Source organism: Bombina bombina, chromosome 3 (assembly GCF_027579735.1).
Source record: "Bombina bombina isolate aBomBom1 chromosome 3, aBomBom1.pri, whole genome shotgun sequence".
NCBI classification, from domain to species: Eukaryota; Metazoa; Chordata; class Amphibia; order Anura; family Bombinatoridae; genus Bombina; species Bombina bombina.
In genome coordinates this window covers 178778119-178802093 of record NC_069501.1, presented here as the reverse complement: position 1 = coordinate 178802093, position 23975 = coordinate 178778119, and the positions used below count along the sequence as shown (strand labels likewise).

General features: G+C 32.8%; 1 protein-coding gene across 1 annotated transcript in view; it reads right to left on the bottom strand.

The window, feature by feature from the left end:
* Positions 1-23975, bottom strand: part of EPHA3 (EPH receptor A3) — a 519256-nt gene that overhangs the window by 40016 nt on the left and 455265 nt on the right. The window contains exons 10-13 of the mRNA XM_053706037.1: positions 18563-18688; positions 6910-7095; positions 4194-4255; positions 1870-2079 (exon numbers count right to left, since the gene is read on the bottom strand). Coding sequence (XP_053562012.1) covers positions 1870-2079; positions 4194-4255; positions 6910-7095; positions 18563-18688 — 584 coding nt within the window. The remainder of the gene's footprint in view (positions 1-1869; positions 2080-4193; positions 4256-6909; positions 7096-18562; positions 18689-23975) is intronic.

The following is a 23975-nucleotide window of genomic DNA, read 5'->3' as shown; positions in this document are numbered from 1 at the left end:
TCATAAGCAAATTGGAAGATGACTGTGTTCACAAAAAATCCAAAATAACAGAAACAATATCAAAATTCCATATAGACCATCATAAAAATAAACTTTTTATTCAGCATATAAGGATTAAAAAAAAATCTAAACTTAATTTTCGATATCATCACCATGTTATTACTCCCTATCTACATTATACTATTATTTTTGAGAAAAATAATACCACATTTCTTTATCGATCAAATAAAAAAGACCTAATTTAGCAGTATATGGATATAGTATGCAGTTGAGACTCTTGGTTAGCACTAGCAGTTGTTAGGGTAAAAAGTAGGGTTAGATTTAAGGAATAAAATTAGTTTTAGGAAAAAGTGTTAGGTTTAAAGATGAAGTTAAAGTTTAAGGGGACTGGAAACCCCAAAAAGTTTTGTTCTTGATTTAGATAGAACATACCATTTTAAACAACATTCCAATTTACTAATATTATCAAATTTGCTTCATTTTCTTGTTATCCTTTGCTGAAGAAACAGCATTGCACTACTGCCAGCTATCTGAACACATGTAGTTAGCCAATCACAAGAGACAGCAGTTAGCTCCCACTAGTGTAGGATATGTGCGTATTCTTTCTCAACAAGGGATACCAAGAGAACAAAGCCCATTTAAGTGAATTTGATAGTGTCTTAAAATGGCATGCTCTATCTGAATCATGCAAGTAAAATTTTGACTTTCCTATCCCTTCAAACTTAAAAAATGCTCCATCAAGATTAGCAGTTCAACATGTGCTGCATTAATGTTACATAACCGTATTTATAGATTCTAGTTATTCCAGTTATGGATTCAACATATTGTAAAGCAATTTATTGTAACTCTATCTCCAAGCAGTTAACGAATGTTCCTAAAAAACAATTTCATTATTGCTTAAATATCGTACATCACTTTAACAGAAAGTTTATTAAAGTAACATATATTTTGAAATAGATAATAGCATTTTTAATTCACTGTCACAACAATAAATAACTAAATTCAGTACTGTCATTTTGTTTTGAAGAAAAAGTTATAATGCTAAATAAGTGTTTGTTAAATTATTCTCAAATTAACATAAGTAATACTGATTCACCAGTCAAATGCATTTTATTACTATAAATACTAATGTGAAAATGTATTATAAATATATATATATATATATTAATAGGATAAAAAACAATTATGATTTTATAAAGGAAGAATTTAGGATTATTTCAACAGAAAATAAATGAAATAGAAATCTTACAATCTTACATATTCATAAAGTATTTTAGCACTAAATATAATACAGCTATTTTATTAAATGTATCTTTATAACTAATACCCACTTGGTTTTATTATTATTATTTTTTTTTACTTTTCATGCAATAAAAAGTTATATTATAGTAAATATGCATACAAAATGACTTTATCATTAAAGGGATATTCCAGTCAAAATTTAACTGCACATAGATGAGATCTTTGAATAGAAAGATATTTGCAACATACATGTATTGATAAAAATGCTTCTAGTAAAAGCTATCCCTGTTTAAGGATTAACATTTTTCTATGCATGTGTAGGATATCTAGATATTCTCAGTGAGTCATTACCAGATGTTGCAAGCATGTTAGGCTCTCTGAGCAAGTGCTGTGTATAAAATGCTGGTGCACTGTGCATACTTAAATACACATTTGAAACAGCTATAGCTTTTATTAGAAGTATTTTTGCTAATACATGTATACTGCAAAAATGTTTCTATTCAAAACTGAAATGTATTCATATGGATTACAATTTTGGCTGGAATATCCCTTTAATAGATAACTTTACTAATGAAAATACATTTTTCAACAAAATAAACAAAATGTAACATTCGTGTGTCCTCTTACCCTTGTTGTATAGGCAGCTTCCGGGTCATCCTCCAGTATTCGAGACAGTCCAAAATCAGACACTTTACAGACTAAATTACTGTTAATGAGAATGTTACGGGCAGCCAAGTCACGATGGACATATCCCATATCAGAAAGATATTTCATGCCAGATGCAATGCCACGGAGCATACCAACCAGTTGTATAACTGTAAATTGAGCATCATGTTTCTGAAAAAGAATTTCAAGCACACAATTAAGAAGATAAATAGAAATAAACAACAATGTTTAAAGAGAAAAACTACACACTAAATAAATCTTAAATGTAATTAAATTAATATAATTAAATTATTTTGAGAATCTATTTATTCACAACACTCCAATAAAGACTGAACTTCAACTACCTATACACTAAGGCATTTAAAAAATGTATTAGAATTGATGCAACCCTTTTTTCCTTGCATATTTAATTTGTAAAATTTTAAGTTTTCTTTTTAAATTGTCTCTACAGAATTTGGCGTTGCTACACAAACAAACAATAATTATGATGATAATAATAATAATTATAATAAAACTTTATAATTTATTGGATGATAATACTGGGAGAACTTCATATTCAGGTTTTTTTTCCCACAAAGATCTGACTTTCAAAACATGTTTTTTTTTTTGTTTTTTTTTATTATGTTGGTTCATTCAATATGGGTGTCTATTCACAAACAACTGTCAATTAAAAGATAAAATTGACCTGAACTGATTTGGTATTAACCCAGCTTAAATTGATCTGATGACTTGCATCAACTTGATTCTGTAAAACATTGACTCAACTTGAAACCAATTTTTAACATTTCAAACATGGTTTTACAGGCTTCATGTTATTCTGAGCCAATTTAAAGTGACTTTTAGTCATTTAAATTTGAATATAATAATTGTATGGAACTGCCTCTCCCACTTCAAATTGCTTTAATAACAACTGACACCTATCGTTGTTCACTGTCAACACAAACAGAACTTGTAGTTATTGACTTCATGCCTAAATTGAAAGCTGGTATATTAAGAGCATGATATTTGAGATCACTAACCTGAGGCAAAAAGATGGCTAGATTTGACAAGTCAGTCTGAGGCTTTAGGGCTTTGTGGACAGCTAAACTGTTCTACTTGTAGAAGAAATTCAGCTGTTTTTTCTATCAAGCCAAAAAAGCTATCTTGAGCTGTGTAAGTCAGTTAAAATGGATGACTTTGTAACCATCTTGACTTTACTGAATTGCTGACTTGTGTTTAAATTGAATCTAATAAAATTAATCTGTAAAGCTTTTTTTATATTTGCCTGTTGTGAAGTGATTTTGGCTTTTATTTTACTGTAGGTTCACATACTACCTCATTACTATACAAACACTCAGAAATTATACCTGTGACTTTGTTTATTTATAGAAGAAAAACTGTATCTCAAAAATAATACTTATCATTTCTAATTCAGTTGTATAGAACATGTGCATGGGTCTTTCACCTGTGATCTACCTGTGATTGACATTTTATATATAAAAGTGAAATTTCTCTCCAAATCTGCTGTCATTCCTCTCCTTACAGAAGTTGGTATTGGAAAATTGCATTATAGTCAGATAAAAAATTACCTGATCTCTTACTGTACTATTTTTTAGTCAAGTCAAACATTTAAATATTTTTATCCTATGTGAGATCTATACAAGTATAGATATTTGGGCCTTTTTGAAAGTCCAAGATTTATTTTATTTTAAGGAAAAAAAGCTTAGATTCTAGAGAAGCAAGATCCTCCTATAGTCACTTACTAAATTATCTTATTTCTACAAGGGCAACATAGATATTTCTAACATATAGACATATAGATATTTCTATTCTAATTTCTAAAATATATTAAATTGCTGAGGGTTATTGTTTTTTTTTTTTTACAGTGCTAAAACTCATCAACTATCTTCCAAATTTGAGTTAATAAAACAAATTTAGGACTATGCTCAGGAATCTTAAAAATAAATATGGAGGCAACAAAAATGCCAATTCCATAATAATAATTAATTGAGACAAATATTTTCATGAAAATGAGTATATATACAGTATATATGCTGTATGTAATGAAAACCTAAAATTGAAATGAGTAACTTGTGAAATTGTTTGGGTTATTCAATCTTGATACCTGTGTGCGAAAAATTAAGAGGAAAACATTTTGCCACTTGTGTATTCACAATGTATTACTTATTTTTAAAATAAAATGATATTTGTATGCAATATAAAAATAAACTTTTTTAGAGTTTGTTTTTAACATAACTATCTTGCCTGTATGGTTTGACAAATTAAAAAAAAATGTAACTGCTTACACGAAGAAAACTATCCAAGGAGCCATTTTCCATATATTCAGTAACGATCATAACAGGTTTACCTGAAAAAAAAAAATATTTATGTTATTAATGCAGCAAATAAATATACAAGCATATAACTTTAGTTTTTGGTCATATTTAAAGTGTTAAGAACCCCAACATTTTTCTTTCATGATCCACATAGAGCATAGAAAATTTAAACAACTTTCCAATTTACTTCTATTATCTAATTTGCTTCATTCTTTTTGGTGTCCTTTCTTGAAAAACATACCTAGATAAGCTCAGGAGCTGGGAGCTAGCTGCTGATTGGTAGCTATAGATATATGCATTTAGTCAATGGAATACTAATGTGTTCCGCTAACTCATAGTAGTGATGTGCTGCACCTTTAAAAAAGGACACCAAGAGAATGTAACAAAATTGATAATAGAAGCAAATTGGACAGCTGTTTAAAAAAAGCATATTCCATCTGAATCATGAAAGAAAAATGTTGGGTTTTTTGTCCCTTTAAACCTCAAGTCCCTGGTGTTACAATATACTTTACAATCCATATGTCACAAAACAAAGTACACTAGATTTGTTGAAAATTATAGGAAGGAAACTTTAACCAACAATTTCAATTAAATGTATTCCAGAAACTTTACGTCTGATTACATTTCCTTGTCTTCCCTATGTCATCACTTTATTTATCCATAAAGGAAAAAAATATCACTAGAAATCCTTAGGAGCATGAACTCATATAATCTGGAAAGTTCTCTGTGCAGTGCTACAGATCATTTTAGTAATAAACATAGATACAAATATTAATATTTAAAAACATAAAAAAATAACTGTTGGAAGAATAACTAATATTATTGTATAATCAAATTTTTTTAAAAATGTGAATGTCCTATTTGAAGTGTTTTCAACTAACCTAACCTTAAATAATCCCATAAATGCTATATTACTTTACTTTTGGTGTATAGTATTTTTTTCTTAATTTGTATGCTTTGTTTTTTCTCCATATGGAATGGAGATCTATCCAAACCCCTATTACTGTCTTTTCTTTTTGTTGAAAAGTAAAATAGCCAAAAATGAAGGGGTGTTGGTTTAATGTCAGTTTCTGGTTAAAGAAAATGACTAAAACAGTTATATGGTTAAAATAATAATACTGATTTTCTTAGATGGGAAAGACTAAAGCTATCTTCTTGAATATGAATTTGTTTGCCAGAAATGTATATTTAAGAATAAAAATTAAATGAAAAATAACCAATTAATATAGTAAATTAAAAGAACTGAATAATATAGTTCTTGGACAGATGGTGATAAAACATTATGGTGTACAGTTTGCTCAGAATTGAAAATAAAAAAATCTATAATATCCAACTGCAAATTATATACACTTATAAAAAACAATAACTATTCTAGTGTAGACTGTCCCTTTAATAGCGACTATATTACTTGACAAAGTTGAGATGAGCCTAATATTGGAAGAAAAAAAACAGACTAGTCTCAAAAAAGAAAAATATATAATTGTAATACAAAATTTATTTAATTAAATGTTTACTTGAATACATATTTTCAAAGAAAATAGTCAAAATAGTGGTATTGTGAACATTATAAAAATTAAATTTGCCTTTTTTTTCTATTTATTCTATTTATTACCAGATTTGATTTTCATTCTTTTCAACATGAGGTTCCCAGCAAAAAATAGTTATATTCCATTAAAGGGACAATGAACCCAAATTTTAGATTCAGATAGAGCATGCAATTTTAAGCAACTTTCTAATTTATTCCTATTATAAATTTTTCTTCGTTCTCTTGCAATCTGTATTTAAAAAAGAAGGCATCGAAGCTTTTTTCTTGGTTCAGAAATCTGGGCAGCACTTTTTTTATTGGTGGATGAATTTATCCACCAATCAGCAAGGACAACCCAGGTTGTTCAACAAAATTAGGCCGGCATCTAAACTTACATTCTTTCATTTCAAATAAAGATATCAAGAGAATAAAAACACTTTGATAATAGGAGTAAATTAGAAAGTTGCTTAAAATTTCATGCTCTGTCTGAATCACGAAGAAAAAATTTGGGTTCAGTGTCCCTTTATTGAGATTTCTGAACAACATTTAATTTAATTAAAGAAGCTGAACAACTATTCATTCAAAATGATACTGGAATATAAATACATACATAAAATTAATTTAGTACACTACGATGTTTGTATTAAAGACATATTAATGGATGAATTCATTTCCACAAAATGATAAAAAGGTGTAATGTTATATATTGTTTTGGAATTTTATAGCAATTAGGAAATAACAATATATTACAAATGTATTTGAAATTCGAATGTCATTTTTAAATCATTGCAGAGTTGAAGAAGACATTTCTTATTATTTTATTAAACTATTTTTTCAAGTTTGCTCATTTATTCATAAGTCAAGGTAATACAAAACTATTAATCAGGGCATGTAGGTTTTTAAAGATGGTGCAGATTAAAAATGTTAATAGATGAATCACTCTACAAAGCAAACAGAACTGAATTATTGAAGAAAGAGATTGTTTTCTTTCTTTTTTTTTTAGTTTCATTCTTCAACTTTCAATATTTTTCTCGATGTTGAGAAATATATAATGTATAATTAATTTTACAAATAAAAATATATGCATTGTAAATAACAATAATGATGTTATTACAAAAAAAAGTATATTTGCTAATCCTTCCCAACGTACCCCGTGCTTACTTTTTGTAACAACTCCTTCTAACCGAATTATGTTAGGATGCTCAAACTGTCCCATGATGCTAGCTTCACTCAAGAAATCTCTTCTTTGCTTTTCTGTGTAGCCAACTTTCAATGTTTTTATTGCCACATGTATTTCTTTTTTAGAAGGAAGTTTCAAGCGACCACTGCACACTTCTCCAAATTCTCCTGGATAAAAATAATATACTGTACGTGAAAATAAGCCATAACAAAAGGTACTTTATCCTTGTGAAACAAGATTCTAAAGAATACTTTGACCACCAAGAAAAAGACCTATAATTTTGTATGTCCAACTGGTAAACACATTTAAGCCATTATATTGTATATAATAGTTTCCTTGAAGCATGGCACAATGCAAAAGCTAACCATTACATTCACATTAACACAATTTATTTACAATGTTTATAATGTTTAAAGTTTATAATTTATATTTTATTTCTGATAAACAACAAAGTGAAATGTATTATCTGCATTACAATACAAATATATTAAATTGATAAAATGCATTCTTATTTGTATTGTTCCTATTTAAAGTAAAATATGAGCTATACAAATGCCATAGTAAAAAAAATATATATATATCTTACTCCCTAAAAAAAAAAAAATTCTGAAAAAAAAAGGTAAAAAAGTCATTAACCATTAATTAACTTAATTTCTACTGATATAATAAAAACTTAAACAGAGGAAATATAGTAATTAATATTTTTATAATATCCACAATGTTGTAGAATGTGATACAGCCTCCTATTTTCTAATATAGTGTAGCATGTCCAACATTCAATGCCTTGTGAGGTTATTGTAACCCAAACAGAAACAAAAAAAATGTTTACATGTATTTCATTTTATTTCTGTACTGTTATAGTTTCTGACAAGATGTTTTATAACTGACCCCAAATAAAAGTCTGTGTTGTATAAACAAATATAGAATGTTTTCTGCACTTTATGAACACAGAAATAAATAGTAGTTAAATTAAGTATATGTAAACACTTGAATAGCATTAAAACATTATACACTAAAAGTTTAAATGTTTTAAAGCACATGATTATTATTCATATGAGTAACTATAAAGCGTGCAAAAACTCAATATATAAATTTATATAATAGGAAAATGTTTTTCAGTTCTTTTGTACAGCAAATAGCAATAATGGAAAAATGCACTATAGACATAAACATATATAGCTATAAATATACAACTGGAAATATGCCTAATAAGACTACAAATATATTTTAAACATACTGGGCTAGATTACGAGTGGAAAATTGTGCTTTCAAGCTTGCAGTAGCATTAACCAACCACTTGTAATAGCTGGTTATTTTTCCTGTGCCCATAAATAGGCGAATTTGCCTGTTTACAGGAGCATGATAAATTAGCGTGCCACTTGTAATCTAGCCCACAATATACTAGGTTTTATATTGTATTTCTTACTGTAATTGGTTATTAAAATATTTCCCAAACAGGATCTTATATTATATTTTTTTATTAAGAAAAAGTAATAAATACTTTACTTTTAATTATATTGTATTCAATATTCAGTATATGGATCTAAGAAGAAGAAGAAGAAGAAGAAGAAGATAAATTCCATTCATAAAAAATTATTTGGAGTAAGAGGTAAAATTTTCATTATTTACCAAACAATTAAATTATTTTCTACAGATGATATCCTGTGATTCCATTATTTTAATGGATGTGTGCTAAACAGTCAGTGATAAAGGGGAAAAATTGTCTTAAAGCGACATTAAACAACTCTTGCTTTCGGGTGTGTCTCATACTCTTTATAGAGACAAAAAGCGAATTCTATGTCATGATAATTTTCGAAACCGGCTGTTTGATTGCTGGCATTCTGAAAACAGAAGTTTGGTTACAGATTGATCTTTTTTGGGAGTGTGGGGCAAGCACAATTATTTTTTTTTTGTCCTCAAAATCAAGAGGTGTTTTGATATCCCTTCAAACATTCTAGAAAATATACTGAAGATGCCGGCTGGAGACCATGGGGTCAATTTATCAAGCTCCGTACGGATCTTGATGCCCCGTGTTTCGGGCAAGCCCGGAAACAGAAGTTATGAAGCCGTGGTCTAAGGCTCTGAGGCGGCAGACAGAAATCAACCCATCAAATTCGATTGGGTTGATTGACACCCCTACCACGAATCTGCAGGGGACGGTATTGCACCAGCAGTTCACAAGAACTGCTGGTGCAATGATAAATGCCGACAGCGTATGCAGTCAGCATTTATCGATGTGCGGGGGACATGATACGCTACATCGTATCATGTCTGTCTGCACATTAATAAATTGACCCCCTAACTCTGTGTGTATCTAGCATTTTTTATTCTGCAAACTCAACAGCCTGGGCCACCTACTCCTCTTCTAGCCACAACTTAAAGGGACAGGAAACCCAAAACATTTATTTCATAATTTGGATAGAACATACAGTTTTAAACATTTTTCCAATGTACTTCTATTATCAAATTAGCTATATTCTCTTGTTATGCTTTGCTGAAGGAACAGCATTGCACTACTGGCAGCTAGATGAACACCTCTAGTTAGCCAATCACAAGAGACAATTGTGTGCAGGCACCAATCAGCAGCTAGCTGCCACTAGTGTAGGATTTGTGAATATTTTTTTTTAACAAGGGACATTTTTCAACAAAGCACATTTGAAAATAGAAGTGAATTTAAAAGTGTCTTAAAATGGCATGCTCTATCGGAATCATGCAAGTTTAATTTTGACTTTTCTATCCCGTTTAACATGAGTGGGGATCTGTCTCATGAGGCCCTAATGATCAAGGCATCGTTAGAGCTACGAGAAATTTCCCTTTTGGCCTCGCCAGTTTCACAATCCATGGGTAAGATATTTTATATCAGCAAGCAAAAAAGGTGGATTCCCAAACGAAGGTGTTTATATAAAACTTGACCTTTATTTCACGAACATCAATAAAAGCAGCAGGGTGATAAAACAAGCTCAGACACAATCGTCTAATGCGTTTCATCTTTCAAAGCCGTACTCATAGACCTACTTAGTGTCAAACAAATGGTTATCTTATACTCTAACAAATAAAAACACACACCTGAGCTTGTAAATTAAGTTTTACTCTACATTCATTAGATTTCTCACAATGGATATTCTCCCCACTAAAACGATGGCGAGACTGATATGGCTGAAAAGGTGTATCTAAGATGGAGGACACTGCTTTTAAAATAAGACACTCACAGTGATGTTTCCCCATTAAAATACATGTTACTCCCATGGAACGCCCATCAAACTCCAACAGAACGCCTCTATATTCGTTATGTGTGCAATCCAGCCTTTTTTTAATAAATATTACTATTACTACATATACATGTGTAAATATATATATATATATATATATATATATATATATATATATATATATATAAATAAGAAACAAAAGCAAACACTGCTCAGGCGACCAAGGTGCTGTTAATAACAAAAGCGTTTATTCATCCAGACAGGACATAGTCAGCAAAGAAAAACACCTGACATGTTTCGCGCAGGCGTATCTGCGCTTCATCAGAGGTGATAAGACACCACAGGTGAGTCCCTAATAAAGCTGAGCTGCACCAATAGAAAAGCAGGATAACTAACACACCCCCTTAAAGACAGAGAGTGGCAAATATATATATATATACATATATCTATGTGTACAGCAGTATATTGATACATGATGATAAACTCACTAACAATGAAAAATTAGCTAAATACATACAAATTAGAAAACAGCTCATACATATAACTCCAATCAAATGATAATTGTAAAAATAATAAAAATAAAATAAAAATAATAACAATGATTTGTAAAAGCAGTAGAAATGTTACAGAATAGCTAACATAAAGTAAAAATAACCAATAATAATAAATAAGGAATATATTAAGTAGAAATTATCACAAAATGTGACCATAAATACTTAGGTTATTTTTAAAAATGAGAAAAAAGAAAACATCACATAAAAATAAATTATAGTAGTTAGAAAGCATATAGAGTCTAAACCAATGGTTAGCAAGTAATCGATATATGGCATATTAATTCTAACAGATTTAATTGGTAAAAGAAATATATATATTCACTAGTAAAAAAATACACCAAAAACATAAATCTACACTACCCTCAAAGAGAAAGATGTGTGTCGAATGGTAACTTCATTATAATGTATGTATATGCCTCTAACTAAATTCAACTCTAACTAGCTATTAAAGCTAAATTAATGGGATAAGGAGATATAACCATATACTGTACACACCATTATATGTGTGTGTATATTATCATAATATAATATATCAAAGAATTGGTGAGAAGAGAAGACTATTATTAACATTAAGTACATGGGATATTATCAGAAATTCTAGTTGTTCTTGCTTTATTTTATGTTTCATCATTTGGATTTGCTTATTTGGGGATTGATGAAGATAAATTTGATATATATAGACCCTGGTGAAACAATCTCTCAGTTATTAATATATTCTGTCTATCTATATGTGTCCATCAAAACCAACAAAAAATTGAAGTACCTAGGATTTAACAAAATATTCATTTGGAGAATTTAAACAGATAGTATAGCTTAATATCTGACTATCTGAAATTCTCAATGCAGTAAAAACAGTAAGTATAAGACCTTTTTGGTAGATTATAGTAACTATCACCCTATTCTTGAATGAGTATTCGAGCTATTAGTAAAAACTGATAATTCTGTTTTAGTCATACGGTAAATACCAATCCATAGTCATATAACACGGTAAATATCAATCCATAATGATATAAAAAATATTTATGCAATAAATGCATCCACGTCCAACCTCTTATTCATACCATAAGGAATTCTTGTATTTAATTCAATTATCCAAAAAACGTCTCTCTTGAGTAGAAGATCTGTTCTATTACCTCCTCTAGCAGTTTTCTGTATACTCTCTATTCCAACAAATGAGAAATGTTTAGTTCCTTTGCCATGTATTCTAAAATGTTTAGCTACTGGGGTCTTAGGTTCTTTCTCTTCCAAGGATAAGAGATGCTGTCTAATTCTTTCTTTTAAATTTATAGTAGTAATACCTACATATTGGAGACAACAACATTGGCAGGTGATCAAATATATAACATACTGGGAGGTGCAATCAATTCTACTTCTTATATCATATATTTTTCCTGTATGTGTTGAACTGAAAGTGGTCTCTTTTCGAGTATATGCACAGCTTTTACATGGTATGTGTCCACATTTGTAGAAGCCATTTGTATGATTGAGCCATTTTGATTTTGGTTCAATGGTTTCTCTATCTGACATATCTCTTTTGGTCAGATCACCTAAAGTTTGGGCTCTTCTCGCTATAAATTTTAATTTTCTGTGATTGGTTATAGATTTTAGATTGTCATCCACATGTAATATTGGTAAATTTCTGGAGATGATATCACATATCTCTTTATATTGTAGGCTATATTTGGTAATAAATAATATATTATCATCCTGTATTTTAGTTCTAATATTCTTAGTACTACGAAATAGAGTATTTCTGTCAATTTTTGCTACTTGTTGTTGTATGTGTAAAAGACTTTGTCTATTATAACCGCTTAGTATTAGTCTATCAGTCAATTCATCAGCCTGTTTTAAATACATGGCCAAATTGGAGCAATTTCTGTGTATTCTCAAATATTGGCCCTTGGGTATACCTTTCTTTACATGTGGTATATGACAAGAGTTTGCATGTAGTATTGTATTCTTTGCTAAGGGTTTCCTATATATTAAGGTCATTATTTGGTTTTTAGTATCGATGTTAAGATGAATATCTAGATAGTCTATTTCTGTCCTATTGCTGAGACTGGTAAATTTGAGGTTAAATTTATTAGCATTCATATACCCAAGAAAGTTGTCCACAGTATAAGAACCTACATCTTTCCATATTATTATCAGATCGTCTATAAATCTGCCATACATAACTAGATTGTCTGCAAAGGGACAGTGGTCAGAGAAAATTAGACAATATTCAAGCCAGCCCATGTAGATATTTGCAAAGGCAGGGGCAAATTTTGCCCCCATGGCTGTACCACTTTTTTGTAGATAGTAGTCTCCTCTGTAGACAAAATAGTTATGTGATAGCAGGAACTCAGCAATTGTAATGATGAAAGTTATAAAACTGCTATCATAGTCAGTGTGTCTGTAGAGCATATTAGATAAAGATTCAAGGCCCAAATCATGGGGAATGTTGGAATACAGAGCAGTTACATCTATTGTTAACCAAAGGTGTATCTAAGATGGAGGACACTGCTTTTAAAATAAGACACTCACAGTGATGTTTCCCCATTAAAATACATGTTACTCCCATGGAACGCCCATCAAACTCCAACAGAACGCCTCTATATTCGTTATGTGTGCAATCCAGACTTTTTTAATAAATATTACTATTAAACCTATAAGAGCTGTAGGGAAGGGGTATATTATACATGTATATACAATGTTTTATTTATATGTATTTTATTTATAATGCTATAAAATGTATTTTAATTATTGCCGTGATTTTAAAAATAAGGTATTTTGATTTTGCTTGTTTTTGCTTTTTTAGGAAAAAAGATTTCATTTCATAGAAGACAGTAGTTGCGACTATCTAGTTTTATTTATTTATTGCCGATATAAATTCTCACTGTTCTGAACGTGTTATAATATTGCGACCGCACTGTAAAAATGTGTTCTATAACACGTTTGCTACAGTGCAGTTGCAATATTGTAAGTATAACACTTTCATAACAGTGAGAACTTATATTGGCAATAAATAAATTAAACTAGTCACAGCTATTGTCTTCCATAAAATATTAATATCACGAACATGAAACCTTGTTCCTAAAAAAAAAAGAAAAATGAAGAAACACCCCAACAGAAAAATACACAATTGTATACATCACAATAATTAGAATACATATTATAGCATTATACAATAAAATAAATAAAACACACACATATACAGGTCTATATAGTGCACCTCCAATTAGAAGTTGCCTTTGTAATCTGTCTGTCTTTCTGCATGTGGCTAATGTACACGTGCCAAGGCTATTGACTGTTTCCAAGTTGCTGACCTGACTACACATTTGCCAAGTCTTGTTCTGCAGTTCTCCAGAATGCAATTGCAGTGCTGCAGATCTCAAGTTACTGGGACAGAATGGTTTATATGTTTGCGAAACCCTTTCCTGCAGATCGCAGATTACTGGACCTGTTTGTTCATGGTTATGTGTTTACCAACCCCTTTCCTGCAGATCACAGATTATTGGACCTGTCTGTTCTTGGTTATATGTTTACCAACCCCTTTCCTGCAGATCACAGGTTACTGGACCTGTCTGTTCATGGTTATGTGTTTACCAACCCCTTTCCTGCAGATCACAGGTTACTGGACCTGTCTGTCCATGGTTATGTGTTTACCAACCCCTTTCCTGCAGATCACAGGTTACTGGAACTGCCTGTTCATGGTTATGTGTTTACCTACCCCTTTCCTGCAGATCACAGATTATTGGACCTGTCTGTTCATGGTTATATGTTTGCCAACCCCTTTCCTGCAGATCACAGATTAATGGACCTGTCTGTTCATGGTTATATGTTTGCCAACCCCTTTCCTGCAGATCACAGATTATTGGACCTGTCTGTTCATGGTTATATGTTTTCCAACCCCTTTCCTGCAGATCACAGATTACTGGACCTGTCTGTTCATGGTTATGTGTTTACCAACCCCTTTCCTGCAGATCACAGGTTACTGGACCTGCCTGTTCATGGTTATGTGTTTACCTACCCCTTTCCTGCAGATCACAGATTATTGGACCTGTCTGTTCATGGTTATATGTTTGCCATTTACCAACCCCTCTCCTGCAGATCACAGGTTTCTGGGCCAGTCCATTTCTAAAGACAAGTTTTCTGTCCCATGTTGTCATTATTTGTCAAGTGATTAAAAAATATATTTTATCTTAACTTAGATAATTAATTTACATTTATATAGATATACTTAGGGATCTGGTGATTAAATTTTTTTTTTTATTAATAATGAATGAGAACAGTGCACTCTTGTGGTAAAAATTTAGGCAGCAACAATTATAAATGTGTTTTATTTTACTTACTGTTAATATTTTTTGCTATTCTAATAAAACATCACACATTGGGCTAGATTACAAGTGGCACGCTAACTGTTGTGTGTGAGCACGTAGGGTTAGCACGAATTCAGAGTTCTGGTTAATTGTTACATGAGACAAAAAAGTTGCAGAAAAACATCAAGATACATTTAAAATACAGTTACACTCATAATAACACTGTCTGATAAAAATTATTTTAAAAAAAATATTGTAATGAAAAGTTATAAGGGCTCAAAGATATGAGGTCTCAGGTGTTTGAAAAAAATAGACAGACAAGGGGATTTTACATATAGATACATACATATACATGTGTAAATATATATATATATATATATATATATATATATATATATATATATATATATATAAAATAAAGCAGAGAAAGTGCACTCTCACTTAAAAGGCATTTACCAGGGTGCAGGCACGGTTTGATACAGAATAGATGAAACTTGCACTCACTGGATTTTTAGAAAAGGTGCTTTATTTAGCACAAAAAAGTTTTGTGCTAAATAAAGCACCTTTTCTAAAAATCCAGTGAGTGCAAGTTTCATCTATTCTGTATATATGTGTGTGTGTGTGTAAATATGTGTGTACAGATGTATTTATATATTTATGTGTTATACAGTATATTTACTGTTCATATTTAACATTCTAATGTCCTTTTCATTGTATATAGATATAGATACGAACATTTTAGATTTTAACACGGTCGCGTTAGCACAACAGAAAAATTTGTAATCTTAAGGTATTTTTTTGAAATATTACAAATAAAAGATTTTAAAAATGTATCAAAATTATTACAAATTATTACAAATATTGCAAAAAAAATATATAAATATATTCTATTGATTATTCGGTATATTTTACAGTATGTTTAATAATTTAGTTATTTTTTTATATTTTATATGTAATATTTCAATAACGCACCTTAAGATTAATACGTTTTCATGTGCACTTACCCGACATGGTTAAAATCTACATTTTCCTGCAAGTGAAGAACATAGGAATGTTAAATATGTACAGTGCATAAAGGTAGCCCTCAGTTAACGCCGGGGTTAGGTTCCAGAAGGAATGGTTGTAAATTGAAACCGTCGTAAATTGAAACCCAGTTTATAATGTAAGTCAATGGGAAGTGAGGGAGATAGGTTCCAGGCTCCTCTCAAAATTATCATAAGTAACACCTAATACATTATTTTTAAAGCTTTGAAATGAAGACTTTAAATGCTAAACAGCATTATAAACCTAATAAAATATTCACACAACACAGAGTATATAATTAAACTAAGTTAAATGAACAAAAACATTTGCTAAACAGCATTATAAACCTAATAAAATAATCACACAACACAGACTTCACTTGCATTTTTCTGCAAACAGTTCTTTCTATGCAGTCCAATCTGGACTGATTTATAGACAGGAAGATCTTGTACCTTTGAAATCTGCTTGATAGCTCAGGTCTGGTTAAACTGATTAATTTCAACTTGCTTGGCTTTGCTGCAACACAAGCTGACAGCTCCACCTACTGGCTATTTTAATAAATGCATTGCTTCTCAATGCTTTTCAATAGCAGTCACATGACTGGAAAAAAAGGTTGCTATTCTGAAACGGTGTAAATTGAACCATTGTAAAACGAGGGTCACCTGTACAGTAAAACACAAAAATAAATAGATACATATGTATGTATTTTACATTCCATTGTTCATCCCATAACAGAAAATGTTCGATGTATTTTTAAATAGATATTCCTATATATATATATATATATATATATATATATATATATATATATATATATATATATATATATATATATATATATATATATATATATATATATATATATATATAAGCAAAAGTTCAAAGGTATCTGCACTCTCACCGCCGTCCTGCAACTGCCAGGGTGCTCTTGAGGAATGTACAGCAAGAAGCAGAATGAAGCACTCACTAGACTTTGGACATCAAAATGAAATCTTTATTAAGTGACGTTTCAGGACATCAAACGTCCCTTCTTCTGACAATCAGAATGTGCAAATGAACAAACTTATAAAGGCCTTCAGGCCCCTCCCCCCAATCCTGTCTCCAATCATTGGAGATCGTGTGCAAACATTAGGGCACTAAACCATACTGGTAGCCCAAACCTCAATACGATATTAACACAACCCTGTGAGTGAGAATAGCATTAAACAATAGAATAATAAATGTGCATATCAATTCGTGTGTTGTGATCCATATATATATACTGTGTTTCTAAAAATGATATATTAGGCGATCCCACAGTGTTCCTACATCCCACACTGGTACATGTCACGGGATTACACGTAAATGAAACAGTCTAAATATCAAGTTGTGCCATTGGATAACACATAACACCGCCCACACAGTTATCAGGCATTGTCAAGCCGATCGGAGTAAACACATAAGGAGAACACTTCCCTTCCCGTTTACACCCCTCTGATGGCATCCATTTACTCATCTGATGTGAAAAAAAGACCTGTCAAACCGGCCACTGTCAAGGCAAACATTTTTATTCTCTATTAATATTTAATGTGTTTAACTATGTATGTATTTTACATTCCATTGTTCATCCCATAACAGAAAATGTTCAATCTATTTTTAAATATATATTCCTATATATATATATATATATATATATATATATATATATATATAAAAGCAAAAGTTCAAAGGTATATGCACTCTCACCACCATCCTGCAACTACCAGGGTGCTCTTGATGAATGTACAGCAAGAAGCAGAATGAAGCACTCACTGGACTTTGGACATCAAAATCAAATCTTTATTAAGATTTAGAGAGAGAGAGAGAGAAAAAAAAATAGATATATATCTTACAAAAAGATCATCAGATATATATAGAAATATCCCTTTAAAAATAAATAGAACATATTCTGCTATGTGAAAAACATTGGAATGTGAAATATTAATATTTCATGTTGGGTTTACTTCTCTTGAATATATGCGGTCAGATTAGCATGTGAGCACATGTGTTTGTTTTTTTTTATATCTCAAACTTCATTGAAGTCTATGGGAGAAGAAGTTTAAGCGGTCGAGATTTTTTTAAGTACGTTCAGGTTTATGGCCATGATCAAACTTTTTTAACTTTCAACTTCAAATACGAGCGCAACCTGAGGCACGCAAAAAGCCTCCATCTAGTGTAGTTTACGCTTGAGCGGAAGCACTAAATTGCGCTCCCCTCGTAATCTAGCCCATAATAAATTAATTTTTAGTAATCTGACCTGCTTTTTTATTAGCTAATGTAGGCTTGATACTTTAGAAGGTTTGAAACTGTATCAGATCTATAAATATAAAAAAATATGTAAATAAATGCTGATATTTTGATCTTTATTCAAATAAAATATTATTTTACTATGTAAATCTTAGGTTTATTACAATAATTTGATACTGAAACTGAACTGAAAGGAAAATATCTTTATATTGGCTTATAATATAATGTTCTCCAAAACATAAAAATCATACTTTTTGTAAACATAAAAAAAACTGATGTTACCTGCTCCAATAACTTTATCAATAGCAATGCTTGTGGAGTCCAGTTCTTTTGCAAATTCATGTACAGCCTGGTTAGGGTCTTCATAGGTATGTGGGTCAACATATGTTCTGATACCAGGAAATTTTACTAGAAAATAAAATAAAGGATAAGTACTTTTTTCCTTTCTTTACTTAGAGGTATAATTACAAAAAGTCAGGTAAATAATCTCCAGTGCGACTGTTCTCAAAAGACAAGAAAGCTGATATGTCACCTTTTACAATTGCTTCAAATTGCTAAATTGAAGAGACATTAAAGTATTTAAAAGCATCTATCATTTTTGTTATAAGGAAAATATGCTTCCCTTGAAAAGCCTCTTAATTGTTGCAGATTCCCAAGTTAAATTACAGGGAAAGCATGCAATTTTAAATAACTTTCCAATTTACTTCTGTTATCAAATTTGCTTTGTTGTCTTGATATCCTTTGTTGAAGTCAGTGGCAGTTCTAGAACTTAATATTGGGGGGGGGGTAATTGGGGGGTTAACAAAGGTGATGAAGGCACAGCACACAATATATATGGAGCCCTTTTCCACTCAACAGGGGTACTACACATGCATAGCACCCCTCAGCACCCCCATAAAACCATCACTGGTTTAAGTGTAGGCTCAGGAGCACATCTAGGAAGAGGTGCAGTCACCAATAACCAGCTTGCTCCCAGTAATGAATTGCTGCTCCTGAGCCTACCTCAGTATACTAATCAACAAAAGATACCAGATGTCAATTGGAAAGTTACATTTTGATTTACAGTCTCTTTAATTTGTGATGACATTTAATAAATATGAGTGCCAGTTGTTATTAGGAGAAACTGGACAGGAAGAGCCTAAGAGGCCCATTTATCAAGCTCCGTAAGACCGCTGCTCCATAACCCTGTCCGTCTGCTCTGATGAGGCGGACAGGAATAGCCGCAATTCAACCCGATAGAATATGATTGGGTTGATTGACACCTCCCTGCTGGCGGCCGATTGGCCGCGAGTCAGCAGGGGGCAGCGTTGCATCAGCAGCTCTTGTGAGCTGCTGGGGCAATGCTGAATATGGAGAGCGTATTGCTCTCCGCATTCAGCGAGATCAGGTCCGCAAGACCTTTCATAAATAGGCCCCATTATCTTTATTAAATTGAAAAACAATCCCCCATCAAATGTTATAAACATATTATGACTAAATATTAGTTTTTTAAACTTTTATTTATAACCAACAAAGGGTGCAAAGTTACAGGATGCTTCTCCAGCCCATCTCGCAGGATGAGCCAAGAAGGCAGATAGTACAATACAATCAATCAATTGCAACTTCACTTGACAACATGCAGATATCTTCATAAACTTTCAATAGACAGTTATTGTTTTAAAATACATGGGTTTGCACCGCTATATTGGAGTTTTTTAACCTTATTATAAAACAAAACAGGACAAACAGGGAATGGAAGAATGGGAAGGGATGTGGGAAACAGACAGAGCGGGGGAGACAATAGGGAGGCTAGGAGGGGGAAGTCAGGGAGGGGGAAGGATAGAGTGGGAGGAGGTGAGGGGGGCATAGTGGGCATAAATAGACCAACAAATAACATTTCTACATAATTTGCAATATAATCCATGAGTTATTGTGGTGAACTTAGGACAATACCATAATGGGTCAGTAATAGTGCTGGCTCGCTCACATTGATAGGAAGTTACCAAAGATCAACCAGCAAAATAGTAATCCTCCTTCATGAAACATTAGCGTACATTGCTGGAGTCACAGTGAGATACAAGTAAGTAATAGAAAATCATAAACAGGCAACAGCAAGTGCCTCTTCCTAGTTTGTTATGTAGTGCTAAGTTAGGATAACAACTATAGGCTAGTAATGGGGACCATCAGTACAAGCAGTATAGCACATATTTCTTTAGATTATAGGAAGATTTGTGAGGGCAAAGTAAATTTAAGAGTGGGTATTCTGTTAACAAAAAGGCTATAAGGTAGAGAGTAGGATTTCCTTACATATAAAATAAAGCTGTGACAGAGCTAATTAAAGACAGGCAAACACTGACAGTGAGCTGCGTGCAAGCAAGTACTTAGAGGCACAAAGTCTGCGACCTAATAAACAACACGTCCGCGAAATGGAGAATGAGTGTGGCCACAGGACAGTTGAGTTGGGCTAGATCTGTCTGCAGTATAAGGGCTAATATTATTTAATTTAGAAATAGGCCGTCCCTTATGATAAGATAATATACATACATAGACTGAATGACAATATATGTTACTCAATAGGACAATATAAACAAGTCTATGTGTTTGGTTAATCCGTGTGTTTGCCAGGGGCTCAGTTAAAAGCAGCTCTTATAGGGAAGAATGTCTAGTTCTGTCAGTATGTTATACTGTCTGATAGTTTACCTTCAGTGAACAGTGGGCTAGCCTTTGGATGAAAGGAAGTAGCTGTATAATGTGATATGTGGGGAATCGATCTCTTCATAGTGAAATGATCTGTTTTAGCTTAATGTTGGAATGAGTGTTTGCGGGGCTGTAATAGTTTCCTGAGGGTGCCTGAGGAAAGTAGTAGTGGTAACAGTCGCATCAACATCCCAGGTATATTTTCGATGAAAGATGCGGGCCGAACTAAATTGAAGTGGGAGTGACTTGCGTCTGCCACGCAGAGATTGTACCGGAATCAGCCCACAGTCCATGCAATAGGCTACAGCACTGGGGATAGACCAGGAGTATTTTAACAGAGTGGCGGAGCTTCTTAAGAATAAATAACCATTTACAAGCATTCCTAAATAAATCTTCCCCTTTAAATATATATAGAGACTAATTGACATTGTGTTCTAGTCAGCAATATAAGATTGGCATGCTTATGCATTCAATTAATCAGTGGGTTTGTCAAGAGCTCAGTTAATAACAGCACTCACAGAAAGATATGTCTATTGCCGTCTGGGAATTAAAAGGGTTTAACAGAGCAATGGAGCTTCTTGCGAGTGAGTAACCTTTTCAGCAGATTTACATATAGATTTGTCAATTAGGGAACAAAAATGATTTTATGAACTACAACAGACCAAGTGTACAACAGCATAATACAGTGATCAGCAGACCTACTCACAGGATGGGGTCAATTTATAGATGTGAGGCATGATATAGTGATATCTAAACTATTTGGTATGAGAACGCAGCGCTAATGAAATGTACTGCCCTTACTGTTAGCTTTAATATCTCAGGGGGAGGAAAAGTAAGTGCAGCAAAACGACCAGAGTTAGGCATATATGTAGCAGATCCAATATATAATATAGTCCAATCTAAAAGGCAAGGTAATGCAACCGCTGAGATTACAAATTTACAGATGCTGGACAAATGCAACCAGATATTTAAAGGTGCTGGGAGTTCCACAGATATATGAAAGCTGCGCAAAACCTCAGTTCATGTAAATTGTGTACACAGTAATTAGCGGCAGTTGCTACAGCAAAAATGATAAGAAATTAGAGTTAGCCAACACCCGTAACCATTCGACTCCCACACTGCCTCCGTCTCCCCCCAGCTCTCACATCAGTGATGCCAGGCATGTAGTCTCTCAGGGTTATAGACAGAAATGTAGCAAGTTTGGACATTGTTCCATATTTATGACTACCAAGTCGGTCCTCCGCCGCATCAGCAGTGGCACATGAAGTATCAGGGGACTTGGCTGTAAGGACAGCCGGGTAGACGGCCTTGTAAGCAGCCTCCTCTCTCGTACCTGGGTTAGACTCTGTAGCCGAAGCTGGGGCATCAGGCAGATGACTTGCGTGCCTCAAGTGAACAGTCATCTCCAAAACACAGCCCGACCAGATCGAATGGACATCAAGCTCTATAGCTGGGCTCCACAGCTGGCGGGTCCATGCAGGTGCCGGTAGGCTCTTCTCTAGTCTAAGTCGCGTTTCTGTATCGGGTCCCACCAGATCTGTAGCAGGAGAAGTTATTTCACTCACTAACAGCCGCGGAGACTTACAGTCGTCAGTAAGGGACAGGGAGGTGTCGGTATTTATGAAAGTCTCAATGGCTGGCCGTTCTTGAAGCCCATGCTGCGTCCTGCCCGACAGCATTTTGCATAATTCAGCGCAAGAGTGTAGAAGTTTCTCTAGTTTAGGCGAGAATACAGTTTGTAGTTCCGCTAAGATGAGGGATTCAGCAGTGCCTTCATTTGTAGCTAAGATAAGCATTGTTGTTTATAAGAACTTTGCTAATCTAAATATTAGTTTTAAACAAAATAACACAAAGAAATTATTTCAACTACAATAATTGCATTAAATGTAAAATGTCATAATATTAAATGAATAATTGAAGGTGATAATATTAAATTAAATGAAAACAATGGAGACATTCTAGATGAGTTTCAGCTGATTGCTGACTACAGAATAAGTCAGTTTCAAATGACCTTGCATTTTATTGTTAGTTTAAAGTCACTGAAAACCAAACACATTGTATAACCAATCCAAATAAAGCTAAGGCAAGCCAGCTGACAGATTGATTTAACCCCTTGAGTGCCAACAACGGCTCTGAGCCGTCAAAAATTGTCCCAGTCAGGTGCTGACGACGGCTCAGAGACATCGCTAGCACTCACCCACCTTGAGGGCAATCTGGGGGCTCCCATCAACTCCCACCCCGGCGATCGGGCCTGTATAGTGACAGGCATCGCCGGGGATTTCCTTTTAGCACGGTGACATCACATGCAATGATGTGATGACGTCACCGTGCAACTTTATTTAATATTACAATGCACAATATAGGGAAAGGGGACATGCTGCTTAGAAGCCTGTATCTCAGGCATCTAAGCAGCTACAGACCCCCAAGACCCACCATTGGAAAGGTAATCGCCAAAACTTTCCAAATGTATAAGTATTGGGGATCTGGAGAAAAAAAAAAATAAAAATAAAATATATTTAAAAATAGTTAAAAAAAAAAAAAAAAGCTTAAATCCAGCTTAGCACCCAGGTAGGAAATGGCTTAGCAATCACAAAAAGGGACAAAAAACAAATATTTTTTCTTTCATGATCCAGATAGAACATACGATTTTAAACAACTTTCCATTTTACTTCTATTATCAAATTTTCTTAGTTTTCTTGTTCTCTTTTGTTGAAAAGCAGGAAGGTATGTTCAGGAGTGTGCAGGTGTTTGCAGTATTATTATATTATTATATGGCAGTAGTTTTGCAACAATGTTGTACTTTAGCAAGAGCACTAGACAGCAGCACTATTTCCTGTCATGTAGTACTCCAGACATGTGCAGGCTACCTATCTAGATATCTCGTCAACAAAGAATAACAAGAGTACAAAGCAAATTTGATAATAGAAGTAAATTGGAGAAAAATTGTATTCTCTATCTGAATCATGAAAGAATTTTTGGGAGTTTCGTGTACCTTTAAGCGGTGTTTCTCAACTCCAGT